This window comes from Magallana gigas, chromosome 2 (genome assembly GCF_963853765.1).
Source record: "Magallana gigas chromosome 2, xbMagGiga1.1, whole genome shotgun sequence".
In the NCBI taxonomy this organism is placed as follows: Eukaryota; Metazoa; Mollusca; class Bivalvia; order Ostreida; family Ostreidae; genus Magallana; species Magallana gigas.
The window spans coordinates 18,307,580-18,331,209 of NC_088854.1; the positions used below are offsets into that span (position 1 = coordinate 18,307,580).

General features: G+C 31.9%; 1 protein-coding gene across 8 annotated transcripts in view; it reads left to right on the top strand.

Annotated features, from left to right (window-relative positions):
• LOC105322251 (voltage-dependent calcium channel type A subunit alpha-1) overlaps positions 1–23,630 on the top strand; it is a 71,032-nt gene that overhangs the window by 22,701 nt on the left and 24,701 nt on the right. For 3 of the 8 annotated variants that reach the window (XM_066075346.1, XM_066075350.1, XM_066075351.1), the window contains exons 6-27: positions 1,351–1,445; positions 1,701–1,868; positions 2,170–2,396; positions 6,150–6,253; positions 8,368–8,483; positions 8,843–8,902; positions 9,065–9,166; positions 10,095–10,182; positions 12,064–12,191; positions 12,365–12,477; positions 12,851–12,963; positions 13,237–13,368; positions 13,674–13,746; positions 13,941–14,067; positions 14,300–14,400; positions 14,949–15,002; positions 15,916–16,037; positions 17,030–17,154; positions 17,518–17,553; positions 18,474–18,597; positions 18,782–18,971; positions 19,622–19,728. In XM_066075346.1, the coding sequence (XP_065931418.1) occupies positions 1,351–1,445; positions 1,701–1,868; positions 2,170–2,396; positions 6,150–6,253; positions 8,368–8,483; positions 8,843–8,902; positions 9,065–9,166; positions 10,095–10,182; positions 12,064–12,191; positions 12,365–12,477; positions 12,851–12,963; positions 13,237–13,368; positions 13,674–13,746; positions 13,941–14,067; positions 14,300–14,400; positions 14,949–15,002; positions 15,916–16,037; positions 17,030–17,154; positions 17,518–17,553; positions 18,474–18,597; positions 18,782–18,971; positions 19,622–19,728 (2,505 nt within the window). Of the gene's footprint in view, positions 1–1,350; positions 1,446–1,700; positions 1,869–2,169; positions 2,397–6,149; positions 6,254–8,367; positions 8,484–8,842; positions 8,903–9,064; positions 9,167–10,094; positions 10,183–12,063; positions 12,192–12,364; positions 12,478–12,850; positions 12,964–13,236; positions 13,369–13,673; positions 13,747–13,940; positions 14,068–14,299; positions 14,401–14,948; positions 15,003–15,915; positions 16,038–17,029; positions 17,155–17,517; positions 17,554–18,473; positions 18,598–18,781; positions 18,972–19,621; positions 19,729–21,198; positions 21,217–23,022; positions 23,035–23,630 lie in introns of all 8 variants that reach the window. The other 5 variants (XM_066075347.1, XM_066075345.1, XM_066075348.1 and 2 more) reach the window with 5 other exon arrangements.

Here is a 23,630-nt window from a genome sequence, read left to right on the forward strand (position 1 = left end):
TTATTATAGACCATATACTCACAAACAGTCGCATTCAGTTATGTTTTAAAAGTGTAAAGAGTTTTACACTAAATATGGAAATTGATCTTACTGTAATGATGGAAATAGATGAGATGTTTTCTGGTATATTAAATCATGCAATCTCAGATTATCTGTTCTTAAAAATTCTTTTATATAAAATTTTAGTTCATAGAAAGAATATTGATTTTATTAGGCTGAGATTGTAAATTCAGTAACAAAGGAATACATATACTTTGTCTAAATTTTTTAGAAATTATCTATGTTTTGTACCTGCTGTTTTGCAGATTTAAGTTAACGAATGTATTCACTATTAGTATTGTGATATTTAGATATTTGTATCTACAATATCCAATGGCCATGTTAATCATTGAAATATACTCATGATTTAAGCCTTCATATACCTCAATCATCATGATATATGTCCATATATTTTTTTGTTCTCGGTATATGAAAAAGTTCTTGTATTACATTGATGAGGTCATAAAAAATATTTTTGTTTTAAATTGGCCAATACATTTCCTGGTGAATAGTTGCATAGAGATGGTGACCTCTTTTAATCGCCCTGAAGTTCGAGCATTAAAAGTTTTAAGACCGCTCAAGCTAGTATATGGAATAGAGAGTAAGTTGTGAGGGTCTCTGTCAGGGATATCATATAGAGTGGCTCCAGTAGAAACTGTAGTTGACCATAGATATTCATGGTAGATGAAATGGCTGAAACAACTTAAACACATATACATGTACACTGGAGTGCATGTACTTGAATGCTTTTAGTGAATTGAACTTCGTGTCTGGGAATTGAGCTTTTCCTGCATGTTAATTTTTTTGTATGAGTTCTATTATAGGAACAATAACACATTTTGCAAGCTTAAAATATGATTTTTGAACCAAGTTTATATAAATTGTGCCTTTTTTTTTAACATGATCATTATTTTCCTGTTTGACAGAGAATATTAAGTAATTTGAAACAGAATATCTGATTCATTAAAATTGTAACCCTGCTGGCCATAATTAGCCCTCAGTTTTTGTTACATATGGATTCAATTGTTCTAATCAAAATTATAAAATTCAAGTTTTAAAATTGTCACTTGCTACCAACTGATCGAAAGTCTGCATATTTGAAAAATGATGTTATGAATTACAGAATTGTTGTGATTGATTAGACTATGAATTGATGCACCTGATTTTCCAAGAACTGTTGTAAAGTTAAGACAAAGAATAACCTGATAAAAGGCAAACTGCATGGTCCCTCGCTCAGTTCCCTTTGCAATGTAGTTTCTTGTAGCTGTAGGGGTGTGGTTGGGATACACAGCATAGCCTTTTATTTTCCAGGATAATCACGATGGCTGCTTCTAGTCAACTAGATCTACGAACGCTGAGAGCAGTTCGAGTGTTGCGTCCCCTTAAATTAGTCTCGGGGATACCAAGTATGTCAAATACTGATGGGGAAATCAAAATGATTTCAACGATTTTTTTTTTATAATCTGAATGATATAAAATGATACTATTTTGCAAATACAAACCCCATTAAATTATTATGTATCGCTTTTCAACATTTTCTATTGAAATAATTGTTTTACCTTTTACAAGATATGAGTTTTGATACAATGTCAATGTAGCATTTGCATGTAGCATATTTTGAAATGTTTGTATGGTAAATATATATTTTTTATCTTGTTCAGGTCTTCAAGTAGTGTTGAAATCTATCATACGAGCGATGACGCCACTTCTACAAGTGTGTCTGTTGGTGATCTTTGCCATTATCATATTCGCTATAGTTGGATTAGAATTCTACAGTGGTGCTTTTAAAAATGCCTGCTTTAAAATAGGAACAAAGGGGAATAGTGAAGGTAAATTTGTTAATGGGCATATTTCTTCAGCATTGCCTTATGTGCCTTTTCATACAATTGCTGTTACATTGTACTTAAAAATTACACTCCCTTAATGCAGGGTTAATATAACTATTGGCCCCCGTAACAAAAATGATTTCATAGTAGACAAGTACATTTGTAATCTTTCATTTATTGCTTTCCTGATACATGTAGTAACATAATCATCATAATATGTCTTTATGGAGAAATAGTCTGAAATCCTATACATTAAGATATGAACACCTTTAGTTATTAACAAATGCTTATTTTGACATTTCAGATGACATCTACATAGGAGATGAAGCAAACATAAGACCGTGTTCTTCAGGATCTCCATCTTCAGCGGACCTAAATGGCGCGTTTAAGTGCCAAGAAAACATTTCTGTGTGTCGTGGTCGCTGGGTTGGACCATACTTTGGAATTACTAATTTTGACAATATTGCCTATGCCATGCTTACAGTGTTTCAGTGTATTACAATGGAAGGCTGGACTGAAGTATTATACTATGTAAGTTATTACAGGATTTTCGTGAGGAAAGTGGATTTATTACTGAAGGCTAATAGGATTAACCTGTTACATGGAGATTAGTTATACGGTTCTATCTTTGTAGTTAAGATGTTGTATGTCTGACATATTAGATAAGAGAAGATATCTAAACTTACTGATAAACCCTGCAGAGTCAATAAAATTAAAAGTAGAGTGTATGTCACATATACATGTATAAATCATGATGATTTACTCAAAAGACAAAGTCTTTGTCATTAAGATCGAGTTTTAAGTTAAGGTGTAGACACATAAAATTGAAGGAACCTACCAGTATATTTTTTAGACATATCGCTCGTATTCATTTAGATACAGATGTTCTATATTTAAAGATTATGAGCTTTAATACATTTAATACATGTAGAAGCAGAAATATTCGTCGATGATTTCATTTCGTTACTTTCGTTGGCAGTATAAATCAATAAAATTAAAACATTACGACTTTTTAACCCAAGTATTAATTAATGCATACAAAGTGATTACGATATGACGAAATTAAATGCCAACTAAATTTTATTTGGTTAAAAACAAAAAAAATTTGACCCTACAAAAATATGTGCTTGAACAGTATATATCTTGTCATTTTGGCAAAATGAATTAAGCATCTCAAGAAAATTGGCACATAAGACTTGTTTACAAATCATTTTGAAGCAAAGGCCAAAAAAAATTAATCATTAGTTTCTCGGGCCAAAATTTTGAAATTTTGATGAGGCAGGCAGGTTTTTTTTTTTTTTTTTTTTTTTAGACAAAATTTACAATGTCGGTAACCCATATTTTATGATTTATGTGTGTACTCATCAGCATTCATCAAGCTGATACACTGGCAAAGTTTAAATATTTGTTTTAATTTGTACTTTTTAGTTTAACTGTTTCTGTTTCCTTTTCAAAGGTTGAGTTTTTGCAGATGAACAAACATGACAATGGTTTGTGCCCCTGCTTCATTTTGCAGCCCATCTTTCCCCTCCACAGAAATAACACAAGTCTGAACTGAAATAGGGGACTTCTTATGGCATTTAACTAGTTGAAATTGCCATATTAAAAAATATCAAATAAAGCATTCAGTTAAATTGGGGTGTTTCCTTATCAATCTTCAGTGCCTTGAGGACTTCTAGAAGTCAAGGAAAAGTAAATTAGTCATCAAAAAATTCTCAAACAATACATTTCTCCTTTATTCCTGCTACTAGGCAATATCACAGAGGCTTTAATTTCTGAAGATAACAGAGAAATTTCAGTGGTTGTGTTAACAGCTAGGGCCAACTTAGAGCAAACTTAGTTTAGGGAGACTTCACTTCTGAAGTTATCCCTCACAGAAAAATAGGGAAAATTAAGAAATCAGGTTGACTTCCATTCTTTGACAATGGCATAATGCTAATGATATTACATGTATTCACAAGAAGCAACTCAATTAAAAAATAAAAAAACTTCTAAAAAATTTAAAATCTAATTTAATTTTTTAAATTTAATTTAACAAGTGTATTCATACATTTTGTAGATGAAATGTTTCGTAATTGTGTTGGCTAAATGAAAAATAAAATCAGGCTATGTGTTTCATGTATTTTGGAGGTATTAGTCCAACCCTTTGACACAATTACAACCGTCATATTGTTGGATCTGTTTAATTTTAAAGACAGCTGTAGACAAACGGTTTTATGATTATTTAAGCACTAACTTGGCAGAGTTATTAACTAATTACAAGTTACCAACTAATTGTAATATCAGCACCTAAAGTTATAAACATCGGTTGTAATTTTCAGTGCACAGTATGAGAATGCATCAAACGTATTTAGGCCTATAACCTCTAAAGATAAGACAGTCGCTAGTTATTAATCACAACAGGGGTTAACTTAGGCTATGAAGATGTCTTTTGAATTAGATGATTATCATTTTATTGCATTTTGGGTTAACTTTCACGATCGTGAACTCAGAATAAAGGGCAACTTCAACCTCTCTTTCTGAGGAAATTCTGGCGAAGTTACCAACCACAAAGAGAGTACTTATATTTACATAAACTTGTATTTGGGCTAAGTAGCCCCCTAGGTTGGTCACTTGTAGATAGGTCAGATAAAATAACGTTTTCATTGACAGAAACAAGCCTTTATTCTGAGCTTTTGGTTACATTGATTTTATAATAGAGAAAACCGATAATGATAAGATATGAAAAATCCGGAAAAATAACGATAAAAAAGTTTGATGCGGCAATGATTTAACTGATGCGGCGGTGCCTGAGAAACAAATCATTAATTTTTTTTGGCCAAATTGGTTAAGATTAAGATTATTCTACTTTCGATTAAGGAAGATTATATCAATTTTTGTATTTGCCAAGAAAGCCACACAATTTCCAATCCTGCATTGTTACCCAAGAAATGTCACATTTGAGAATATCAGTCATATTAAATACATGTACATGTAGCAGTCTCTCTCTCTCTCTCTCTCTCTCTCTCTCTCTCTCTCTCTCTCTCTCTCTCTCTCTCTCTCTCATATGTCCAGGTTACATGTATATACATGTCAGAGTATACTTTAAACTTATACAGTAAATTACCTAACACTAAAATCATAGTATAATGGCAAGGAAACAGTCACAATTTTCTGATTGCCAATTTCATCTTGCCAGTATATTAATATGTTTACAAATTGATTAGTTTGCAAAGACATTCCATTGAATGCATAACAAAGAATTGGAAAGATTTCTCAGAAGTTATTTTTTTTTTGTTATTGGCATACAATTAATACAGCAATATAGATCTTGTCAAAGTCAGTTTGGTGAAGAGAGAGACTTGTATCCTTTCTATTAGATTGTATGCAATTGTTATAAACTCTGCCTGCAGCCCAAGAAGCCTCATTAGTAGAGCTCGCAGGTGTTGTGGTGGAGGGCTCAGGCCAACAGAGACTTCTCTTACGATAGATGTGGTTTTGTAATTCTGGGAGAAATATTCAAGGCTTTCATTAGCTAAGGTAGCTCTGAGAAACCCCTACCAAATGCAATATAAAGCTTCCTTTACCTTCTGGATAGGCTTTTTTTATATGTTATATCCTTTATTCCTTAAAAAACTCTGCAAAATAGATTTTTTTCAGAATAAAAAAAACAGGAAAAGGCACTTTGATTATGCAAGATATTTTAGACAAAGTGATGTATGCCCAATATCTGAAAATTTTTTTTTATGACAGATATCCATCTTAGCTTGTACACTTGCACACTAAATACATTTAATTGTTCCCCCAAAAAGAGGAGAAGGCTTCTTATAAGAATATTGAGGTCATAAGGTCAAGAGTGCAAAGTATTTGATATAGTCCATACAGTGATATCTTATAATAACAGTCCATATAGTGATATTTTATAGTAATTAAGAACACTTTCTTGACAGACAGCAAATGTGGTACAAAGAAATGGTACCACAAAAGAACAGTTTTTAGAATTCGCTCCTGTTTTTAAAAAGGTTAAAGGTCATGATATCATTTCAAATTTTTAGCTATTTTGAACATAATCAATATTTTTCTTTAGAACTCTGTCTGGTAGATATCAAACTTAGTACTGTGGTTGGCTCTGACTAGTAAATACAAACTTTACAGATACATTTACATATCCAGTATACATGTTTCTACACAATCATTTTCTATTTCATTTTCAGAAGCATTTGACCCAAAAATACTTGGGAAGAAAGGTTTTAATCTTTTTTTTTTAATTGAATGAAGCTGAACTGTTAATTTGTTTCTTTTCAGACCAATGATGCAATTGGACCGTACATCAACTGGCTTTATTTTTACCCTTTGATCATCCTGGGCTCATTTTTTATGCTCAACTTAGTTTTAGGTGTACTTAGTGGGTAAGTAATTAAGGTAGCACACCACTATTAATTTTTACTATATATTTTTACCAAAATTACGTAACTTTAGACACAGGTAGCGAGTTTAAAACAAACTTCTGGGAAAATCCCTCTTTACAACTTTTAAAACAATCGTTCCTAACCAATTTAGTGGCAAAAAACACACAGCCATCCACAAAGGCACGAGAGTTTGTTTACATCAAAGTTACACGTGCTTGAAAATCATGTCCGAGCCTTTTTACCCCCCCCCCCCCCACGGCCGAAACAACTGTTATCAAAAATTCAAGTGACCTCATATTTTTTCAAAAGGGGGAAAATCGGGCATTTTACATGTTGTTTTTCATCTAAAAAAAAGTACAGTCCCTGTGGCTGGCAGAAAACACCTAAAAATGAAGGGCAATTCGGGAATTATTTTGCCTCGGCCATGTTTTGATGTGAACCTTTGGAAAATAGTGTTGTGAGACCTGCAATTAAGCTTTTATCATAAGTGCAAGAGTTAATATGATACAAAAGTGAAATAGTAAATAAAGCATTTTTATGGAAGTTGATTAAAAAGCATCAGAGTCAGATTTTTCCCTGTTTGTAGAGTATAAAATACCTTCCTATTACAAACTGAAAATGTGCAAATTAATCAACATCAACAGCTAATCTATACAGTTATAAACACATGATGAAGACAGTTTTGTAATTTACATGTATATATCACATTACTTACATTAGTATTTCTATTATAAGCTTGAGAGCAAATTTTACCTCTTGGAAATGTAAAAAGTGTAACGTTTCCTAATTTTGCTGGACATTACCTTTTATTTTTTATGTGTTACATTAATACATGACTGACAGCTATTCTAAATCATATTAATCTTCTATGCTATTAAATGTCAATCAAAAGCCATATCGTAGCATGAATTTTAGCTTCAGTGGAGATCAGTCTAGCTGTAATAATTTGGTAATTTGCATTAGAACACAAGAGAATGGATGAAGGTGTAGTGTACTGGTACTTGAATTACCATTAATTTAATGGTTGACTGCTTGAAAGCATCCAAGAACCTAATTGTCGGTACAGATGAAGTGTTTTAGTACAAACTATAGAGATGAGCCGACACATGCTATTAACATTAGTATGACCAGTATTATTTTAGCATTCACCAGGTTTAATGAGTTCCTTTACTGCTATATTTGCTACAAGATCTATTGATACATGTACTATTACAGTATACTGTCTCCATCTAGACTTTTGTGCTATTCTATTTCTCTACAAAATACAAAAGAGACAGATGGACTGCATATGCCGCAGTTGTGTGTACTAAGATTGAAACAGCAATTTGTCAATGCACACAGCTTAAGATGGTTGCCAAAGAGATTCAACATTCTGAAAAGCACAGTTGTCAATGTTCTAGATAACTTAATTAAGCTTAAAGACTAAAAAATGTTAGGTTAACATTGATTTTCTTCTTTTATTCAAGTTTTTCTCAGAATATTTCACATGAACTTTGTGTACCAAGAAGTACTCATTTACTAAGACTGTTATACAAATGGATATATACAGACAAAACCTGATTAACAGACAGACTAAATTAACCAAAGTTGATTAAATAAGGGCTCCCTCTAAGACTTGGATTTTCTACCAGGCATGTCTTATTAACAGAATGCTACTTTTGGCGTAACTCTTATTGAAGATGGTATAAATATAGAAACAGTATGAGGACTAGGTCGACAGAGGAGTTCAATGACAAATGAGTACCAGTGTCCTATAAATAAACAATAGTAGTAACTTTATACTTTGCAGTAAAAATAACTATACATCGATCTAGCTGCATGTTTGTTTATTAACCATTGTATAGCACTAATAATTTTGTGCTAAGATTGTGTACCATACTAATAACCAAGTCCATATATAAAGAATATATACAGTGTGTATCATGGAGTAAATATGTACTTAAAGTGTACACAATATACTATTACTGAACTACATGGAGTTAATGTACTTGGAAAGAATTACAAACAAGAAATTTAATTACCCCATGGAATCACAGAATTGATAAAATTTCTTTCTCTTCAAGTTTTTATATATAGATCCTGCAATAAATGTATAATGGTTGTTAATTTTTCAGAGAATTTGCCAAAGAGAGATTAAGAGTAGAAAACAGAAGATCCTATATCAAACTGAGGAGACAGCAACAGATTGACATGGAGTTAAGTGGATATCTGGAGTGGATTTGCAAAGCAGGTAAGTTGACATTTTATCCTAAACATTCACCAATTTGTACCAATTGTTCATACATCGATGGTAATTTTCTTTTAACTGTGTGAAGAAGTCAAACTATGCAGGATTTTAATTGGGCTAATTCCTTGCTGATATTTCTTGGATCATATTTGAATGTTGCAAAGTGAAAACACTGCATTTTTTCAGAATAGCAAAAACTTTGAATAGCTGATTTTCAACAAAATGAAATTGAAGTACATTTAACACTTATGAAAGAAAACATTCTGTTCATTCATATACATAATATTTTATACAAATGTATATAGAAGGAATACATTGATAAATGAGTAATGTAGTGATACAATTTTTATTGTTTCTTTCAGAGGAAGTGATTCTAAATGAAGACAGAACAACAGATGAGGATAAATTAAGAATCATGGAAGGTAAACCCGTTTGTTTCAATCATAATTAAAGAGCAAAATGAAATCAATTTTTTTGTTAATTTCAAAGTCCAGTTTCAAACATCGCAGTGTATTTTGTATATTTTCTCATTCTTTTCGTCATTGATAAATGTACTTTATTAGAATTTTTTCCCCATTTAATAGCCAGAAAAAGAGCCGCCACAAAAATGAAGAAGATCGGAAAAGAGCCGAGCGACGAGAACAATGAAGATAACGACAGTGACTTATTATCCGACATAAATATAGGTAAGGAACAGACAAGAGAGCAATGAAAAACTAGACACCATCTAACCACTCTATTCTCTTCTCTCTAAACATTTTAAATTTTCTATTGTATCTAAAAACAGTTAAAGGAACTATTTTTGTGAAGAGCAGGAATTCAGATTTGAGGTGCTTGTTTTAGTGAGAACCTACTGTATTCAATGCTCACTTAAACAGCCTATTGTTTGTGTCCTATTTAGTATTCTTATCAGCATGCAGTGCTGAGAGAAGTAAATGGACAATCTTGTAGCCATGCCATGTAACTCTTATACCACAAATAGAAACAGCGGCTGATCAATAAGAAGATTGGATTGATCACGTTGATTTCGCAAAAGGACAACGACTTGTTTACCCACTCTTCTCTAGTATTTCAGTTCCTGTCGAGGCCGTCTCAGTGGTTATTTATTATCTGTTAACATTAGCTGTTCACTTATCAAGCTGTGGCTAATGAAGCTGGGAAATGTATTTTAAAAGTCAAAGGTTTCAATTATGACCATAAGCCATAAATAGTGGATAAAGGTTACCATTCCTTTTGACATAATGTGTGCAGATTGTAACAATTACCAAAGTTACCTGATAATTCCTCTTTAGATTGACTCAATTTGAGAACAAAAAATTAAATGGAAGCTATATATAGACCAAGCGAAACAGCCAGAAGTGTCCTAAAGAAGTTTGGAAAACTGAATTATACATATATATACCTATATACACTTCAGTAAATTAACAAAGTTTGACAGTACTTGTGAGTCAAAATAAAAATGAAAAAAATCCGATCTTGTTTGTTGACCTTGACATATTGCTGAGGACTATGAGCATTGTTAATGCCAAAGGTCAGGGTCTTCATGTCCAGTGAGGTATCCCTTTAAAATCTTTCCTTTTCTCACAATAACCGTCTGTTATCTGTATATTTTAGGTTCATATTCTTTAGGTAGATCAAATATACAGAACAGAAAGCAGACTGGAAGGTGTGCTGCATTTTGGAAAGCAGAAAAACATTTTAGGTGAGTATAAATAAAAGAAAATACATTCAAAATAACCATTGCTGACTGTTTAATATCAGTCCAAAAGGCATTTCATGGAAACTGTTAAAATTAAATTAATTGTTTCCCAGTTATTATAAGACAAAAGTATGGTGCAACAAAGCAAAATTGCCACAAATGCATGTTTGGATGAACCTTAAAACCAGTGGAATTCTGAGAATTTTTGTCCTGGATGAATACAAACACTCTAAATATGGTTAAAAATTTAGAAGAAGAAAATCACTAATTCAGGACCTGTTTTGGACAGCTAAGACATTGTGCTTTCACCTACAGATTATGTAGCAGTGCATGCACTTGCAGTAGTTAGCATAAACAAGTGGCATCAAAGACCAAACTGCATGCCTCACTTCAGCCTCTGACAGAGTTGCCAGTGCAGAGCTGTTTTGCTTTTCATCTTAATGGCAGATCAAGTTATTTTGCAATTTCCTGACAAGAAGCTGCTGTTCAAAATAGGAGGAAGTCATTTATTCAGCAGCAGTAAACCAGAGAGGAACAGGGGCTACATTTAAAGACAGAGATTGAATTCCTCTCTCTGTTGCATGTATAATCAGCCCAGCCTGCCAGAAAGCTCGGCAGAAAAATCAATAACTGATACTGTCATAGATGACTTGATGGAGGCCCCCCTAGACTTCCATGCTTCCAAACATTTGTTCTCTCTCTCTCTCTCTCTCTCTCTCTCTCTCTCTCTCTCTCTCTCTCTCAAACACACATTTATTTAGGTCTTTAGTTAAAATGATTTGTTTTAAAAATGTCATTAGGAAGATGCTTCAAACAAACAAGGACCATTCCCACAGTGGAAGCTTTATAATGAACTGTATTCGTACTAAAAAATTAAGAAGGCTAATCGTGAAATGGATGCCAATTGACCAAAGGGTGTTTTCTTTCAATCAGGGATCCTGCTGTCTTGTTTGTTGATATATATCAAACAACGCTGATTCTTTAAAGTACAAACGGCATTAATTTGTAGAATTTCACCTCTTTATATATATAGCTATATATACTGTAATGTATTCAATTGCAGTTCAAACAGATTCAACCTATTCTGTGAAGAGTCTGGTTTAAAATGATCAACAATGAGCATTTCTTTCTAATTTTTTTTTCTTTCCTCAAAATATGGACTCAGAGAAAAATATGCAATTTAAAAAATTGGCTTAAAAGCCATTTTGTCGACATTCTCAGGCAACCATTTTATTCCACTGGGATTGACTGTTTTAGAAAACAATAGCTTAGGTCTCATTAATGTCCATTGAATTCCCATAAATGCTCAGAGCTCGGGTCTCATTATCTCTGTGGCCTATTGGAACAGAGGCGACAGCTTCGCAATCAACTACCAGCTTCCTCCATTGAGTGACCCCTGTTGCTGGAATTGATTCGGCCTTGGACACTTCATTAGAATGAAAATTTATTGTTTCATGGCACATATAATCAGCATTTGTTTTTGTTAGCTTTTTCTTAGGTTCATTAAGAAATGAGACATTGAATTGCTTTTAATGGTCAAGATACCTAATTGTTCATCTGAATCTTTCGATGAAATATTTAAAGCCATCACGAACAGATCATATATTCTGTTACACACACTTACAAAATCATTTTGTAATTAATATTTATTGGCAGATGCTTTAGAAATTATTAAGAATCTGAATTTACATAATTATAAAGCCTTAATTCAAATTGTTAATTTTAATTGTTTTTAATTATGCAGATATTCTGGATTACCATATTAGTTTATTTTCCAATATACCCTAAATACATGAACATGTATATGTTCATTCCTATTGATAATGCTTTAAAAAATCTATGATAAATATGCCAAAAATAATTTTGTTCCGATATGTGTTTTAGATTTTCTTTGCGGCGTCTAGTGAAGAGCCAGCCCTTCTATTGGACGGTGATTGTGCTGGTGTTCCTCAACACTGTATGTACAGCATCCGAGCATTACGGACAACCCAAGTGGCACGAAGAATTTTTATGTAAGTTGGGACAAAATAATCCAGTGTGAATTAAGGGCCGTCGTTCTTTATCCAAAAAATAAAATATCATATAAATGAATATGATTCTAAAACTTACATGTACATTACTTATCTGAATGGTGTTAGTTTATGGATTTACAAGTAATTATTAAATATTTTGCTTTTAATTTCAGATTACACAGAATTTGTTTTCCTAGGTTTATTTATATTTGAAATGTTGATAAAGATGTATGGATTAGGAGTGCGGATTTATTTCCAATCATCCTTCAATATATTTGATTGTGGAGTAAGTATAGATATAATCTGTATATAGGTGGTTTACCTCAAATTAAACACCCATAGATTGCCTTTTATTATCAAAAATCCTTTCAAAATTTTTTAAAAGAAAGTTACAGTTCATTTATCTTAATTGACGTGTAAGGACAAGAGGTTAAATACATGCATATTTTTAACATTAATTTATTGAGAGAGCAGTGGAATTGAATTATGGTTATAAATAGGGAGATTTCATTTAAAAACTTTTAATTGCATGTACAAGGTTTCATTCACATATAACTTAAATACTTTAATTGTGCAAGATTTTATTGAAAATATTTAATCTATTAGATGTATTTAACATGAGGAAAGAAAGATAACTCTGTTTTGCCAATCACTTGCAGGTTATCATAGTTAGTATTATAGAAGTCATCTGGTCGTATTACAAGGATGGGGCATCATTTGGGATCAGTACTCTCAGAGCTCTCAGGCTACTGAGAGTGTTCAAAGTGACCAGGTAGGAATCAACTTGAATGTGTTTTTGGAAAGGGAAAAATACAAGATAAATTTGCAGTAAAATGATATGAAAAACAAACAGGATTGGTGGTTAAAGAATTACACACTGTTGAAAAATAGAGCCTCATTTTTCTATTTTTAGAATAAGGATAGAATAAAAGAATTGAATAGGCATTCATTTTTGTTTCATTGAAACCTATAAGCTCAAAGCCCTTAAAAATATATGACATCATCAAGGCCTGAGCTAAACCTTGAAATTGAATTTATGTTACAGATACTGGTCCTCGCTGCGTAACCTGGTGGTCTCCCTGCTGAGCAGTATGAGGTCCATTGTCAGTCTGTTGTTCCTCCTCTTCCTCTTCATTCTCATCTTCGCTTTGCTCGGGATGCAGCTCTTTGGGGGAGAGTAAGTACAGATATAATAATATGCACTGAAAAGGAATTTATGTAATAATTGTATATATCAATACAAGAAATTTATTTGTGTAATTAGAAGGAAGATTCCTGTATTTCCATTTTATGAGCAATATTGTAAAATGTGATGAAAAATAAATTAGTGAAGATTTAGTACACTGCTGACCTGTATAGAGGCAAAATGTAGGAATCCATTTCTTGGTTTGGTTTAGCAGGTACTCTGTAAGCATTTACTTAATATTACAGTGTATAATCTATGTTCAGCTTATTCATGCATATAATGACCTATGTTTACAGGATGAACTTTGATGATGGGAGGCCGCCTGCACACTTTGATACATTCCCCATAGCTCTATTGACGGTATTCCAGGTAAAGAGTTTATATTAAATTATAACACATTCAATAAGTACCCACTTTATTACTAACCTACAGGTATAGATCTTTGTTAAACTAAGAGTCATTCTCTATGAGCATCAAATCATCCTTTTCAAAGTTTCCTAAAAAAAAATTCAGTAAAGCCTTTGGTCAATTTTACTCTAGCTTGAATGGTTTTTGATTGACAGATTCTGACGGGAGCAGATTGGAATGAGGTGATGTACAATGGGATCAGAGCCCACGGGATCGAGGATGGGGACAAGAAGGGGATGTTTTATTCCATCTACTTCATCATCCTGGTGGTGTTTGGCAACTGTATCCTAATTCCCTAATTTCTGATACTTTAAAGTTGCAGAGAAGTAATACTATTACAGTTATAAATGTTACAGAAAATTTTGGACTGTACATGTCTAAAACCGAAATAACCATTTGGAAAAGAACCATGTTTTTATTGTAAGTCCTGTATAATTTTATATGTATCCATTGACATTGGACATCTATGCATGAATATGAAAGCAAAGATTTGTTGTCCTTAACCCCTGTACAGACACACTGCTGAATGTGTTCTTGGCTATCGCCGTGGACAACTTGACCAATGCACAGGAAATGACTGCTGCAGAAGAGGAAGAGGAAGTCGGCCGCAAGGAGGTACCAGTTTCTGCTGGGAACCAATCTATTTTTATTTATTTTAATTTAGGACATAAATTTTATTAGTATAGATTGAATGAGGGTTTTTTTTAGATGTATGTGGAAGAAAGCAGTTACATTATAAGTTCATATCTGCAACTATGATAAGATCATATTATTCATTGTTCATGTAGTGTGTTGCTTTGACTCAAATATATTAAACAACAATTTGCAAAATTGTTTTAAAGAATATGCTTATTATTGTAAATCTGTCAGCCTTGCATTAAATATATGCTTGCATGATAAAATCTGCAGTTACCGAAAGAGGAATTTCAAAATAAATTGTTAATTTATACTAAATAAATTTATTCCATTTATTTGATTTTAATTAAACTTTAAAAAAAATTGAAATCCCTCACATTGCTGTGGTAAACGCTTTTTGAAATCATTTGCATGTTTTTGTAATGAATTGCTTGTTTGGAGTTGTTTCATAAAGTTCATCATTTATCCAGAGGTGTCCAGCTGACTCATGCTTCATGTAACCCTTTTGATGGTTTTCCTTTTGACAGCATTTAGAAGAAGTCAGACAAGATGTCCATAACCAATTCACAGACCACTCCCAGGTTGAATTCAAGCTTTTTTAAGTACTCTTCAAGTTTCTGCTAACTATATCTTTATTTTTAAGCTAATTAACTCTTGATTATTTTATTTTCTGATATCTTAATCTTTTACATTGTACATCCACTATGCAAAATAATAACAGTTTCCCTTTATGCCAATTAAACACAATTTCCCTTCCTTTATGCCAATTAATCTTATTTCTAATCCTCTATGTTAGCTACATCACATTTCCCATTGAATTCAATTTTTATTAAAATCATCTTTTCTTTAATTAAATCACCACATTTTTATCAGAAAAATTTAACTCTGTTTTTCTTTATGATGATTGCATGTAATATATTTAATTTACCTGTAAGATTGCCTCTTCAGAAGAAAATAGAAAAAAAGTTGCCTCATTTAGTATATCATTCATTATAATTTAATGTTACATGTACTTCTCTATAAATTCATCTAGAATTTTATACATCGATCTTGTATGCCATTCTCTACTAGTATTCTCTCACAATCCAAAAGTATGGAAATAGTCTTAATTGTTTCTGTATATAATATCTATTTTAACCAGAGTTGTAAAGACACAGCTGATGGATCTGGATCAACCTATGATATACAATATGTCTCCTGCATATAATTATTAGTGCATTTTGTTAATGTATTGTTAAGAGCTTGTTGTCTGTACATATATGTACATAAGGAATTATAGATAAAGGGCTTACTCTGCGCTGCAGGGCATCAATGTTAAATGTTGGTGTATTTGTAAATGATATTGCCTCTGTAATGTGCATTTTCAAGCCTTGGTAAAATTTAGGTTAATTAGTGGGTACAGTACATTTTAAAAAAATATTATCAGTTTCTAATTTTGTTTGAAGTTTGAAATTACTGTATTTTTTTTTAACTTTATGCTATGTGTTATTGTAGAGAAACAAACATGAAAAAGAACTTATGGAGGAAACCTCTGGTGGACAGCAAGTGACGGTCAATATTTGTCCTCCCTCCCCAGCCAATAATGAGGAAAACCCCAAAATCAGCAACTTCAATTAGTAAGTTAAATTTAAACATTCTCAGTGTGATAATTCATACACCATTTTCACTTGTTTTTAATTAACAAAATGTGCCTACAAAGAAAAAAATAGTTCCTTAACTAAAATATACATGTACATTTAAAATTTTTATACTGTGTCAGTGATAGTTTAATGATGTAAACCAACTTTAACTCGCAACAATATAAATTCAAAATTAACAAGTGATAAAATGTTTCAAATGCCATCTTAAGACATATCTTGTGGCAATAAACATTGTGAAAATAAGGTTTTCACAAGTCTCAAAATGTTCTTATATGCCTTATGGCTTCGATATTTTTATAACCCTCCTCCAAATTCAGTCTCACAGAGTTATTTTCAACCAGGGATCAAGAAGGGAGGGCATATAATATTGCTTTGCTGCTGTCTGTCTGTTGGTTGGTTAGTCGGTTGGTCCACCAACAGTTTCCGTTCTTTTACTTTGCAGACTTGTCAATTTCATTTCCATGTACGGTGAATACTGCCCATAATAAAGGCTTTTGCACCTTATAATGAATGTCCAAGGGAGGGGGCATAAGTTTTTCACAAACATGTCTCGTTTGTAGAGTTTTTGAAATATTATATGGCAAGATATACAAGAATCTCTTTTAGTACAGTGGGCTTTGCTTTATATGATACCTGTTTAATTAGGAGGCTGGGTGGTCAACCATCAGATCCTCCTTTAATTTTTAGATATGATGTCTTTAGCTAGAAACCATTATTGAATAGTGAAGAAAAAATCCATATATATTACCTTTTAAATTTGGGCATTTTCTTATACATGTATTCTTATATAGAGCTCTCCTTTTAAAGGAGATCAGTATAGTCTAAAAACGGTCCCGACCATCGAGCCTTCTTAATGTAATAACACTCTACTGTCTACTCTGCCATTCAGCAGATAGCAGTGAGAGGTGATAAGCATTTTGACATCACGGACCTTTATGAACCATCCTAGATAAATTTTTCATTCACAGTATCTCTTTTAGCAAAGACAGCAACCACCAAAATGACCTGAAAAATAATAAAAACACCGCCAACGCTGTCACAAAGAAAAGTAACATCTCACAGAATCAGTTTGATAATGATGGATTAGATACAGGTAAATTCACACTTTGCAAAATTATTTCTTTTTTTAATTGTTATTTTATATGTATATTTTCAATTATTGCTTTTAATGTGAGAGTTATTTCCCATGGATATCAAATTGTTGTTCAATGTAAGAAGCATGATGAAATAACTTTGTGTATCCTCCTTCAATAAAAGTTGATCAGCATGATAATCATATGTTGTTCATTCATTGTTTTTCTTTATTGATATTCCCCATTCTATATTTATAAGATAAGTGATTATCTTTTCATATATACATATTTGTATACTGGTTGAACAATTTCTTTTATTGTTTCTTCCAATTATTTTTGCCTTATTGTTGTCTGTATAGTGTGGCATACATTCTAATTTACAGAAAATAATGACTTGGTCAACAATAATATACCAAGAGGTACCTTTTTTCACCTGCCTTTGCTTAATGTTGTGTGTGGCCCTTGAATTTATGATTTTTTCACATAGTCTTTCACTTGTCACTGCTTTGCCTGATATAATTTGACACTAACTTTTCAAGAAAAGTTTTTTTTTCTGTAATTGAAATTCTTAAACATTTTGCATTTAATGACAATTTTAAGCTATTGTTTTTAAAGCTGTAGTTTGATTTTTGTTCATTTGAAATGATAATGTGAACCTCTGACTATAATTAATCACATTGATTCAATCCTGAAGTTAATTAAGGTAGTAACTGAAATATTTGAAGGAAATTTAATGGATTCATACTGCTTCATTAGTCCAACAAGCTGGAAATCGAATGATAGTGACATTTCAAAAGAACTTCCGTTTTATATTTATTCTATTCACATGAACTTCACTTAGATTTACTCATAATATCTAGAATCAAAAACAGATATTTTTGATAATTTAGCTTGTTTCAATGTTTAATTTTAAAATTGTCATTTTTGTCAGATCATTTTATTTTTATCTAGACATTTCACCCATTTCGTAAATTGTTTATTTTTCATTTAGGTTTTTCACCAATTTATTAATAATCATCAGCACCATGTAATGTAAACATTTCAAAATCTAAATGCTTTTGTTTTAGACCAGGTACAATTGCTTTGACCATTTGTAGATTAATGGTTGAATTATATATTAAAGTGTTGAAGGAACAAGTACAATTTTAATTTGGTTTTGAAATTTCATGTATTAATTGTGTCCTTGTTGAACTTAAATAGTGGTAATAAGTAGCTGTTAAACTTGTATTTACTTAATTAATGTGAAAAGTCTGTTGTAACCATATTGCAATACATGTATACATAACTGTATATCCTGGCATACATGAGACATAATAGAGATCTGATTGGTGCGTTTCAGACAGTAATAATAGTGAGGACCCACCTCCCCAGGCCCCCAAACAGGAGGAGGAGGGGGCGTTTGGATCAGGTCCCCGCCCCATGTTACCTTACAGCTCAATGTTCATATTTGGACCCAAAAATCCGTAAGTTAAGAAAAATTCACATATCATTACCAGACCATTATCATTTATTTAAAAAAAACATTAAGCAGGATCAACTATGAAGAATTTGTATGGATACAAGCAAATGAGGTTATCATCAATAATAACATACTGGTGCTTTTTGCCAATTAATTGACTTCTAAAGTGTAATGTTGTTATTTTTCAGAATCCGCCGCTTTTGTCATTTTGTGGTTAACCTGCGCTACTTTGACTTGTTTATTATGATTGTCATCTGTGCCAGCAGTTTTGCGCTGGCCACAGAGGAACCAGTCAATGAGGATGCTTTCAGGAACAAGATTCTGAACTACTTTGATTACGTGTTTACCATAGTCTTCACAGTGGAGATGATTCTTAAGGTATGCCAGACCCAAGTGTACCGAATATCTGGTTATTTTTTTGTTGATATCTGTTTCGCTTTTTACAAAATCACTTTTAATTTCCCCAAAATACAAAGAAACAGAAAGTGTATCTGATATTGTTTAAAGAAAACATTTTATTGTCTAAAATGACACGTGACATAAATGAAAAGGTTACATGATTATTCCATTTTTGCTTTTGTGACACACAAAAAAACCCTGGTACTCTGTATAGGAGTTTATATATCTGTCCTTTTTACACACATCATTCTTATGAGCTTTTTCCCCCCATGATTTGTACAAATTATTTACAAATTATACCTGATTTTAAAACTTGGATTATAATTTTCATATTTTCACCACATAGCTATACATATAAAGTTGTCAAAACAACAGAGTTCTATTACAGTCAAACTTTGTTATCTTGAACTAGATCGGATTGTTTAAAAACTTCGACACATCCGACTATCCGAGATAGCGAGGTTAAAATACTTAAAAAGTTAGTGGTTGGGACTTGCAAATCACTTTGACATATGCACTGTGTTTGAGATATCAGTGTTCGATATAACAAAGTTTGACTGTCTACATAAGACACTAATCTTGCTTTGTCTGTGCTGCATTTAGTGACCTACTTTTCCCTGCCTTTGTAGGTCATAGATCTAGGTGTGTTCCTCCACCCCGGGTCCTACTGCAGAAACCTGTGGAATATTCTGGATGCCACTGTCGTCATCTGTGCCGTTGTGGCGTTCTTCTTTGAGTATGTATTCAGAGCAGACACAGTCTCTCCCTTCCCTGTATTACAATACAATCTGTGTATTTCAAAGTCTAAGGGAATGATTTTTTTTTACTTAAAAGTTTATTCCAAAGATACTTAATTTATAGTTTACTTTCTGCATATATAGCTATATTTAAATACAATGAAAAAAAAATAATTTTATTAAAACAATATTTTTTGAAAGCATTTTAAAAAAAGTTCTTTTTTTTTTTTTATAGTTTTCAGGTGTATAGTATATGATTTATATATTTAAACAATAAAGTTATATGAATTTTTGATTTTCATGATCATTAACTGGCTAGAGTTGAGTTTTATCAAATTTCAGATTTACACATTATGAAAGAAAAAAAATATACAGATTGAATTGAACTTGTGTAAAGGACTGGTAACATGTACTGTATTGTATTGCAGTTGGATACAAATAATGATTGAATCAAAGTCATAAATCAGATGATGACTGCAGTAGAGCACAGATATTTTTTTTTTTATGATACAGCGCAGTATTTTTAAAGATATATTAATATGGCGGAATATGTAACTTCTAACATTCATGATATTTATCTGTAGTATTAATGATTAGTAATCATTAAATTACTTGCACACTAACAATTAACAACATCATACTAAGTTCACAATTTTTTGTAGGCATAAAAAAAAAAGAAAAAAAAAGAAAAGAACAATAGTTCGATTTTATTATGAAAGTTAAATTTATAACCAAATCATTTTCTTTCCAAACAATAATTGAGTTATTTTGAACAGGTAAACACTTTATCTTTAAACAGCTGTATGTATATATCTCAAAAGCATTGAAATTTTGATATTCCAAAATATGTTTCTAAAGCACTTTAATAATGAACTTTGCAGATTTTAGGAACATGTGTATCATATGTAAAGTTTCAATAAAACCTTTCATTTCTTTTTCATAATTAAGTGCAATCTTTCTTGTTTGTTCACAGAAAAATTATTGAATTTTAATCATTTTTTGAAATATCATTGTGAGTGCACTAATGATAAACATTATGCAACATTTTGACCAGTCTCTTTGTATTCTTTTTACATATATTTACATGTACATGTATCTGCTTTTTTATATACAACAGATGCTTAGATAAGGTTCATGAGCGAGGCATTTTGGGATAAAATTATTTTGATTTGAGTAAATTTACTTTGCACATAGTTATGGCAACATTGTCATTAAAATGTTGTTAGAATGTTTCATGAAACTGTCTGATAATCTGTTGTATGTAAATGATGTCATACAGGCAGTGGGCACTAATTTCATCATCTCTGAATATTACTAACTATGGCTATACAACTATACTTGTGTCATTTTGTCTTTTAACATGTCAGTTTAATTTTCATTAATTCTTTTAAACTATTATTATTTCCTCTGCTTTGAACTGGATTTCATTTCACTCTGTTGATGCTTTTTTTTGACTTCATTTTTGATAGTAATACAAATGTCCCTAGGTAAGTTCTTGATATTGTAGAGAATTGTACTGCCACAAATTTCCTTCTAGTTCACCAGTGTATAAGCTCCAGCACACTTTTTACCCTTGATTAACTTCTAAAATCACTAATACTATATCATCCACTAAAACAACAAATTAACTATTTGAAACGTTTTTGCAGTCCCGATTATGTCCAATGTTGGTTTATTATGGTGAATATATTGATGATAAGTTTGCTCAAAGCTGTGGTTATTCAATTTGTCTTCCCCTCCTCCCATATCCAAATCAAGTTTTAATTCTCCAAATTACAATTTTTCTAAGGAGACAGAATGCAAGTTATTCCCATTATTTTTTCTATTATTAAACATTTAATTTTCAAAGTTTCCCCCGTAGGTTAAGTATACTTTTAAAAAACTGATTTTCTATGTGGATTAGGCGAACAAGCAAAACAGAGTGTACAGCATCACAGTAAAATTTATTTGTATTGAACGGGTTAATGACACTTTCTGTATATCTTTATTACACTATATTTAAGCATAGTCCTGGCATAAAAGTCAAAAATATATACCGGTATCTTGAAATCTATGGCATTTGTTTCACTGGAGCACCGTATATTGCGAACAACACTGCGCCCTCTATATAATAGATTTATGCATGTTCAAACAAAGAAATCCATGCAACTTGGACTTGTATATGAAATATCTCGCACTATACTGTTTTATCTGCCAACTAATTCACATAGTGTACACTTACTTTGATGTTTGGGGGGTGGGGATATGGCAAGAATTAGGAGACATGGGTTCAGTGAAGAGTACTAATCACCCCCTGACACAGAATCACTGGTCATTTAAAATCTAGCTTTATCTCTATAATGGACTGCACATTGTCCTCTCTCTCTATTTGATTGGCTTTAGGTTTGAGATCTATAGTTGCCAGATTGTAGTGAGCAGACAGGTTGAGGGTATAGAAATTTTAACAGTATTTACTATTGCTGTGTCACCTGTTCATGTGACAGTGACGTGCAACACTTAGAACTGATTGTGGCTTGATTGAAAATTATTAACTCAAGTGGTTCGCTGGTTCTGAAAAGTCTCTGAAATTTAATGCATAGTAACATTATTTCTTTATAACCAAAGAAATTACATATTGATCTGCTAAGTTTATATTAACATTCTTAAACTGAGGTAACAGTTCAAATGATCAAATGCAAATTTTAATGTCATTGAAAGTAAAATACGCCAGGATATTAAGTTCATTCATGAATATATATAATCGTCACCTCACATTTTCTTATTGTGCTTTGAATTCAATAAATGACTGGCATATTTATAAGAGAATTATAAGTCATATCTAATTTTATAAAATGAAATCTGTTTTCTGATTATCATAGTAAAAATATTGCTGTGAAAAGATGTAATATTATTGGTCATCATGACCTCACCTAGTTCATTAATTGTTAAAAGTTTCAGATAATTGATTATACTGCCAATGAATGGCTTTTTATTCAGACTTTAAGAGGGCTAGATGGTCGTGGCCATTTATAGACTATTTTCAATTCCTTTTGAAAAAGAGCTTTGTATAAAAATGTAGGAAAATATTCAAGTTATAAAATTTAAATAATAGGTAATTTTCTTTACTAGATAATACACATTTTATATGGCTTAAACAATCTTATTGAACATTGTAGGATAAATTAGTAATTGATGAGTAATTTGATGACCATCCAGCCTCTCTAAGAACCATTTATTCTATGACAAAACTTGCGTCATTGAATCATTATTTGAATATAATAATTATAGAAGCATGATTGTTCTGCTCAAATCAGTGGAACAATAGGGTAAGTAATGTTCAAGTTAATGTCGCAGCAGCAGCATCCCTTCATCATCTGGCGATCAAACAGCTTGATTGCATGGATCACTTACATATTATATATATACAAGTCCTGTATCCATAGATCGTGGTTTTAAAGCAAGAAGAGATTACATGTTTGTTGATTTTCTGACAGTCAATAATTGTTATGCATCGTATTTGCATACATGTGTATATCCTGAGCACTGATACCCCCTGTGACATGCCATTTGAGACACCTCACCTCATTGGATCATTCAGTCATACTATATATAGACACTGTGTTATGGAAGAGCAATGCAGGCTTTGGAATTATTGGGTTGTTTTTAAAGTGCTAAGCATAGCTAAGTGCTTTATTGTCGTTAGACTTCTACTTACGGTGCATCAAATAACCGCCCCCTATGAGCAGAAATATACATCATTTTAACTGGTTAGGGAACCAGCTTCAGGGGTTTACACACATAGTTGCACGGGCTATTGTGAATATAAATGTTGTGTTCCTTTAGAACAAAGCTAGGTTAGCGCTTTTCAGTACTATAAGTACTTTGATTTTAATTTGCTCTTGAAAAACATTTTTTTTTACAT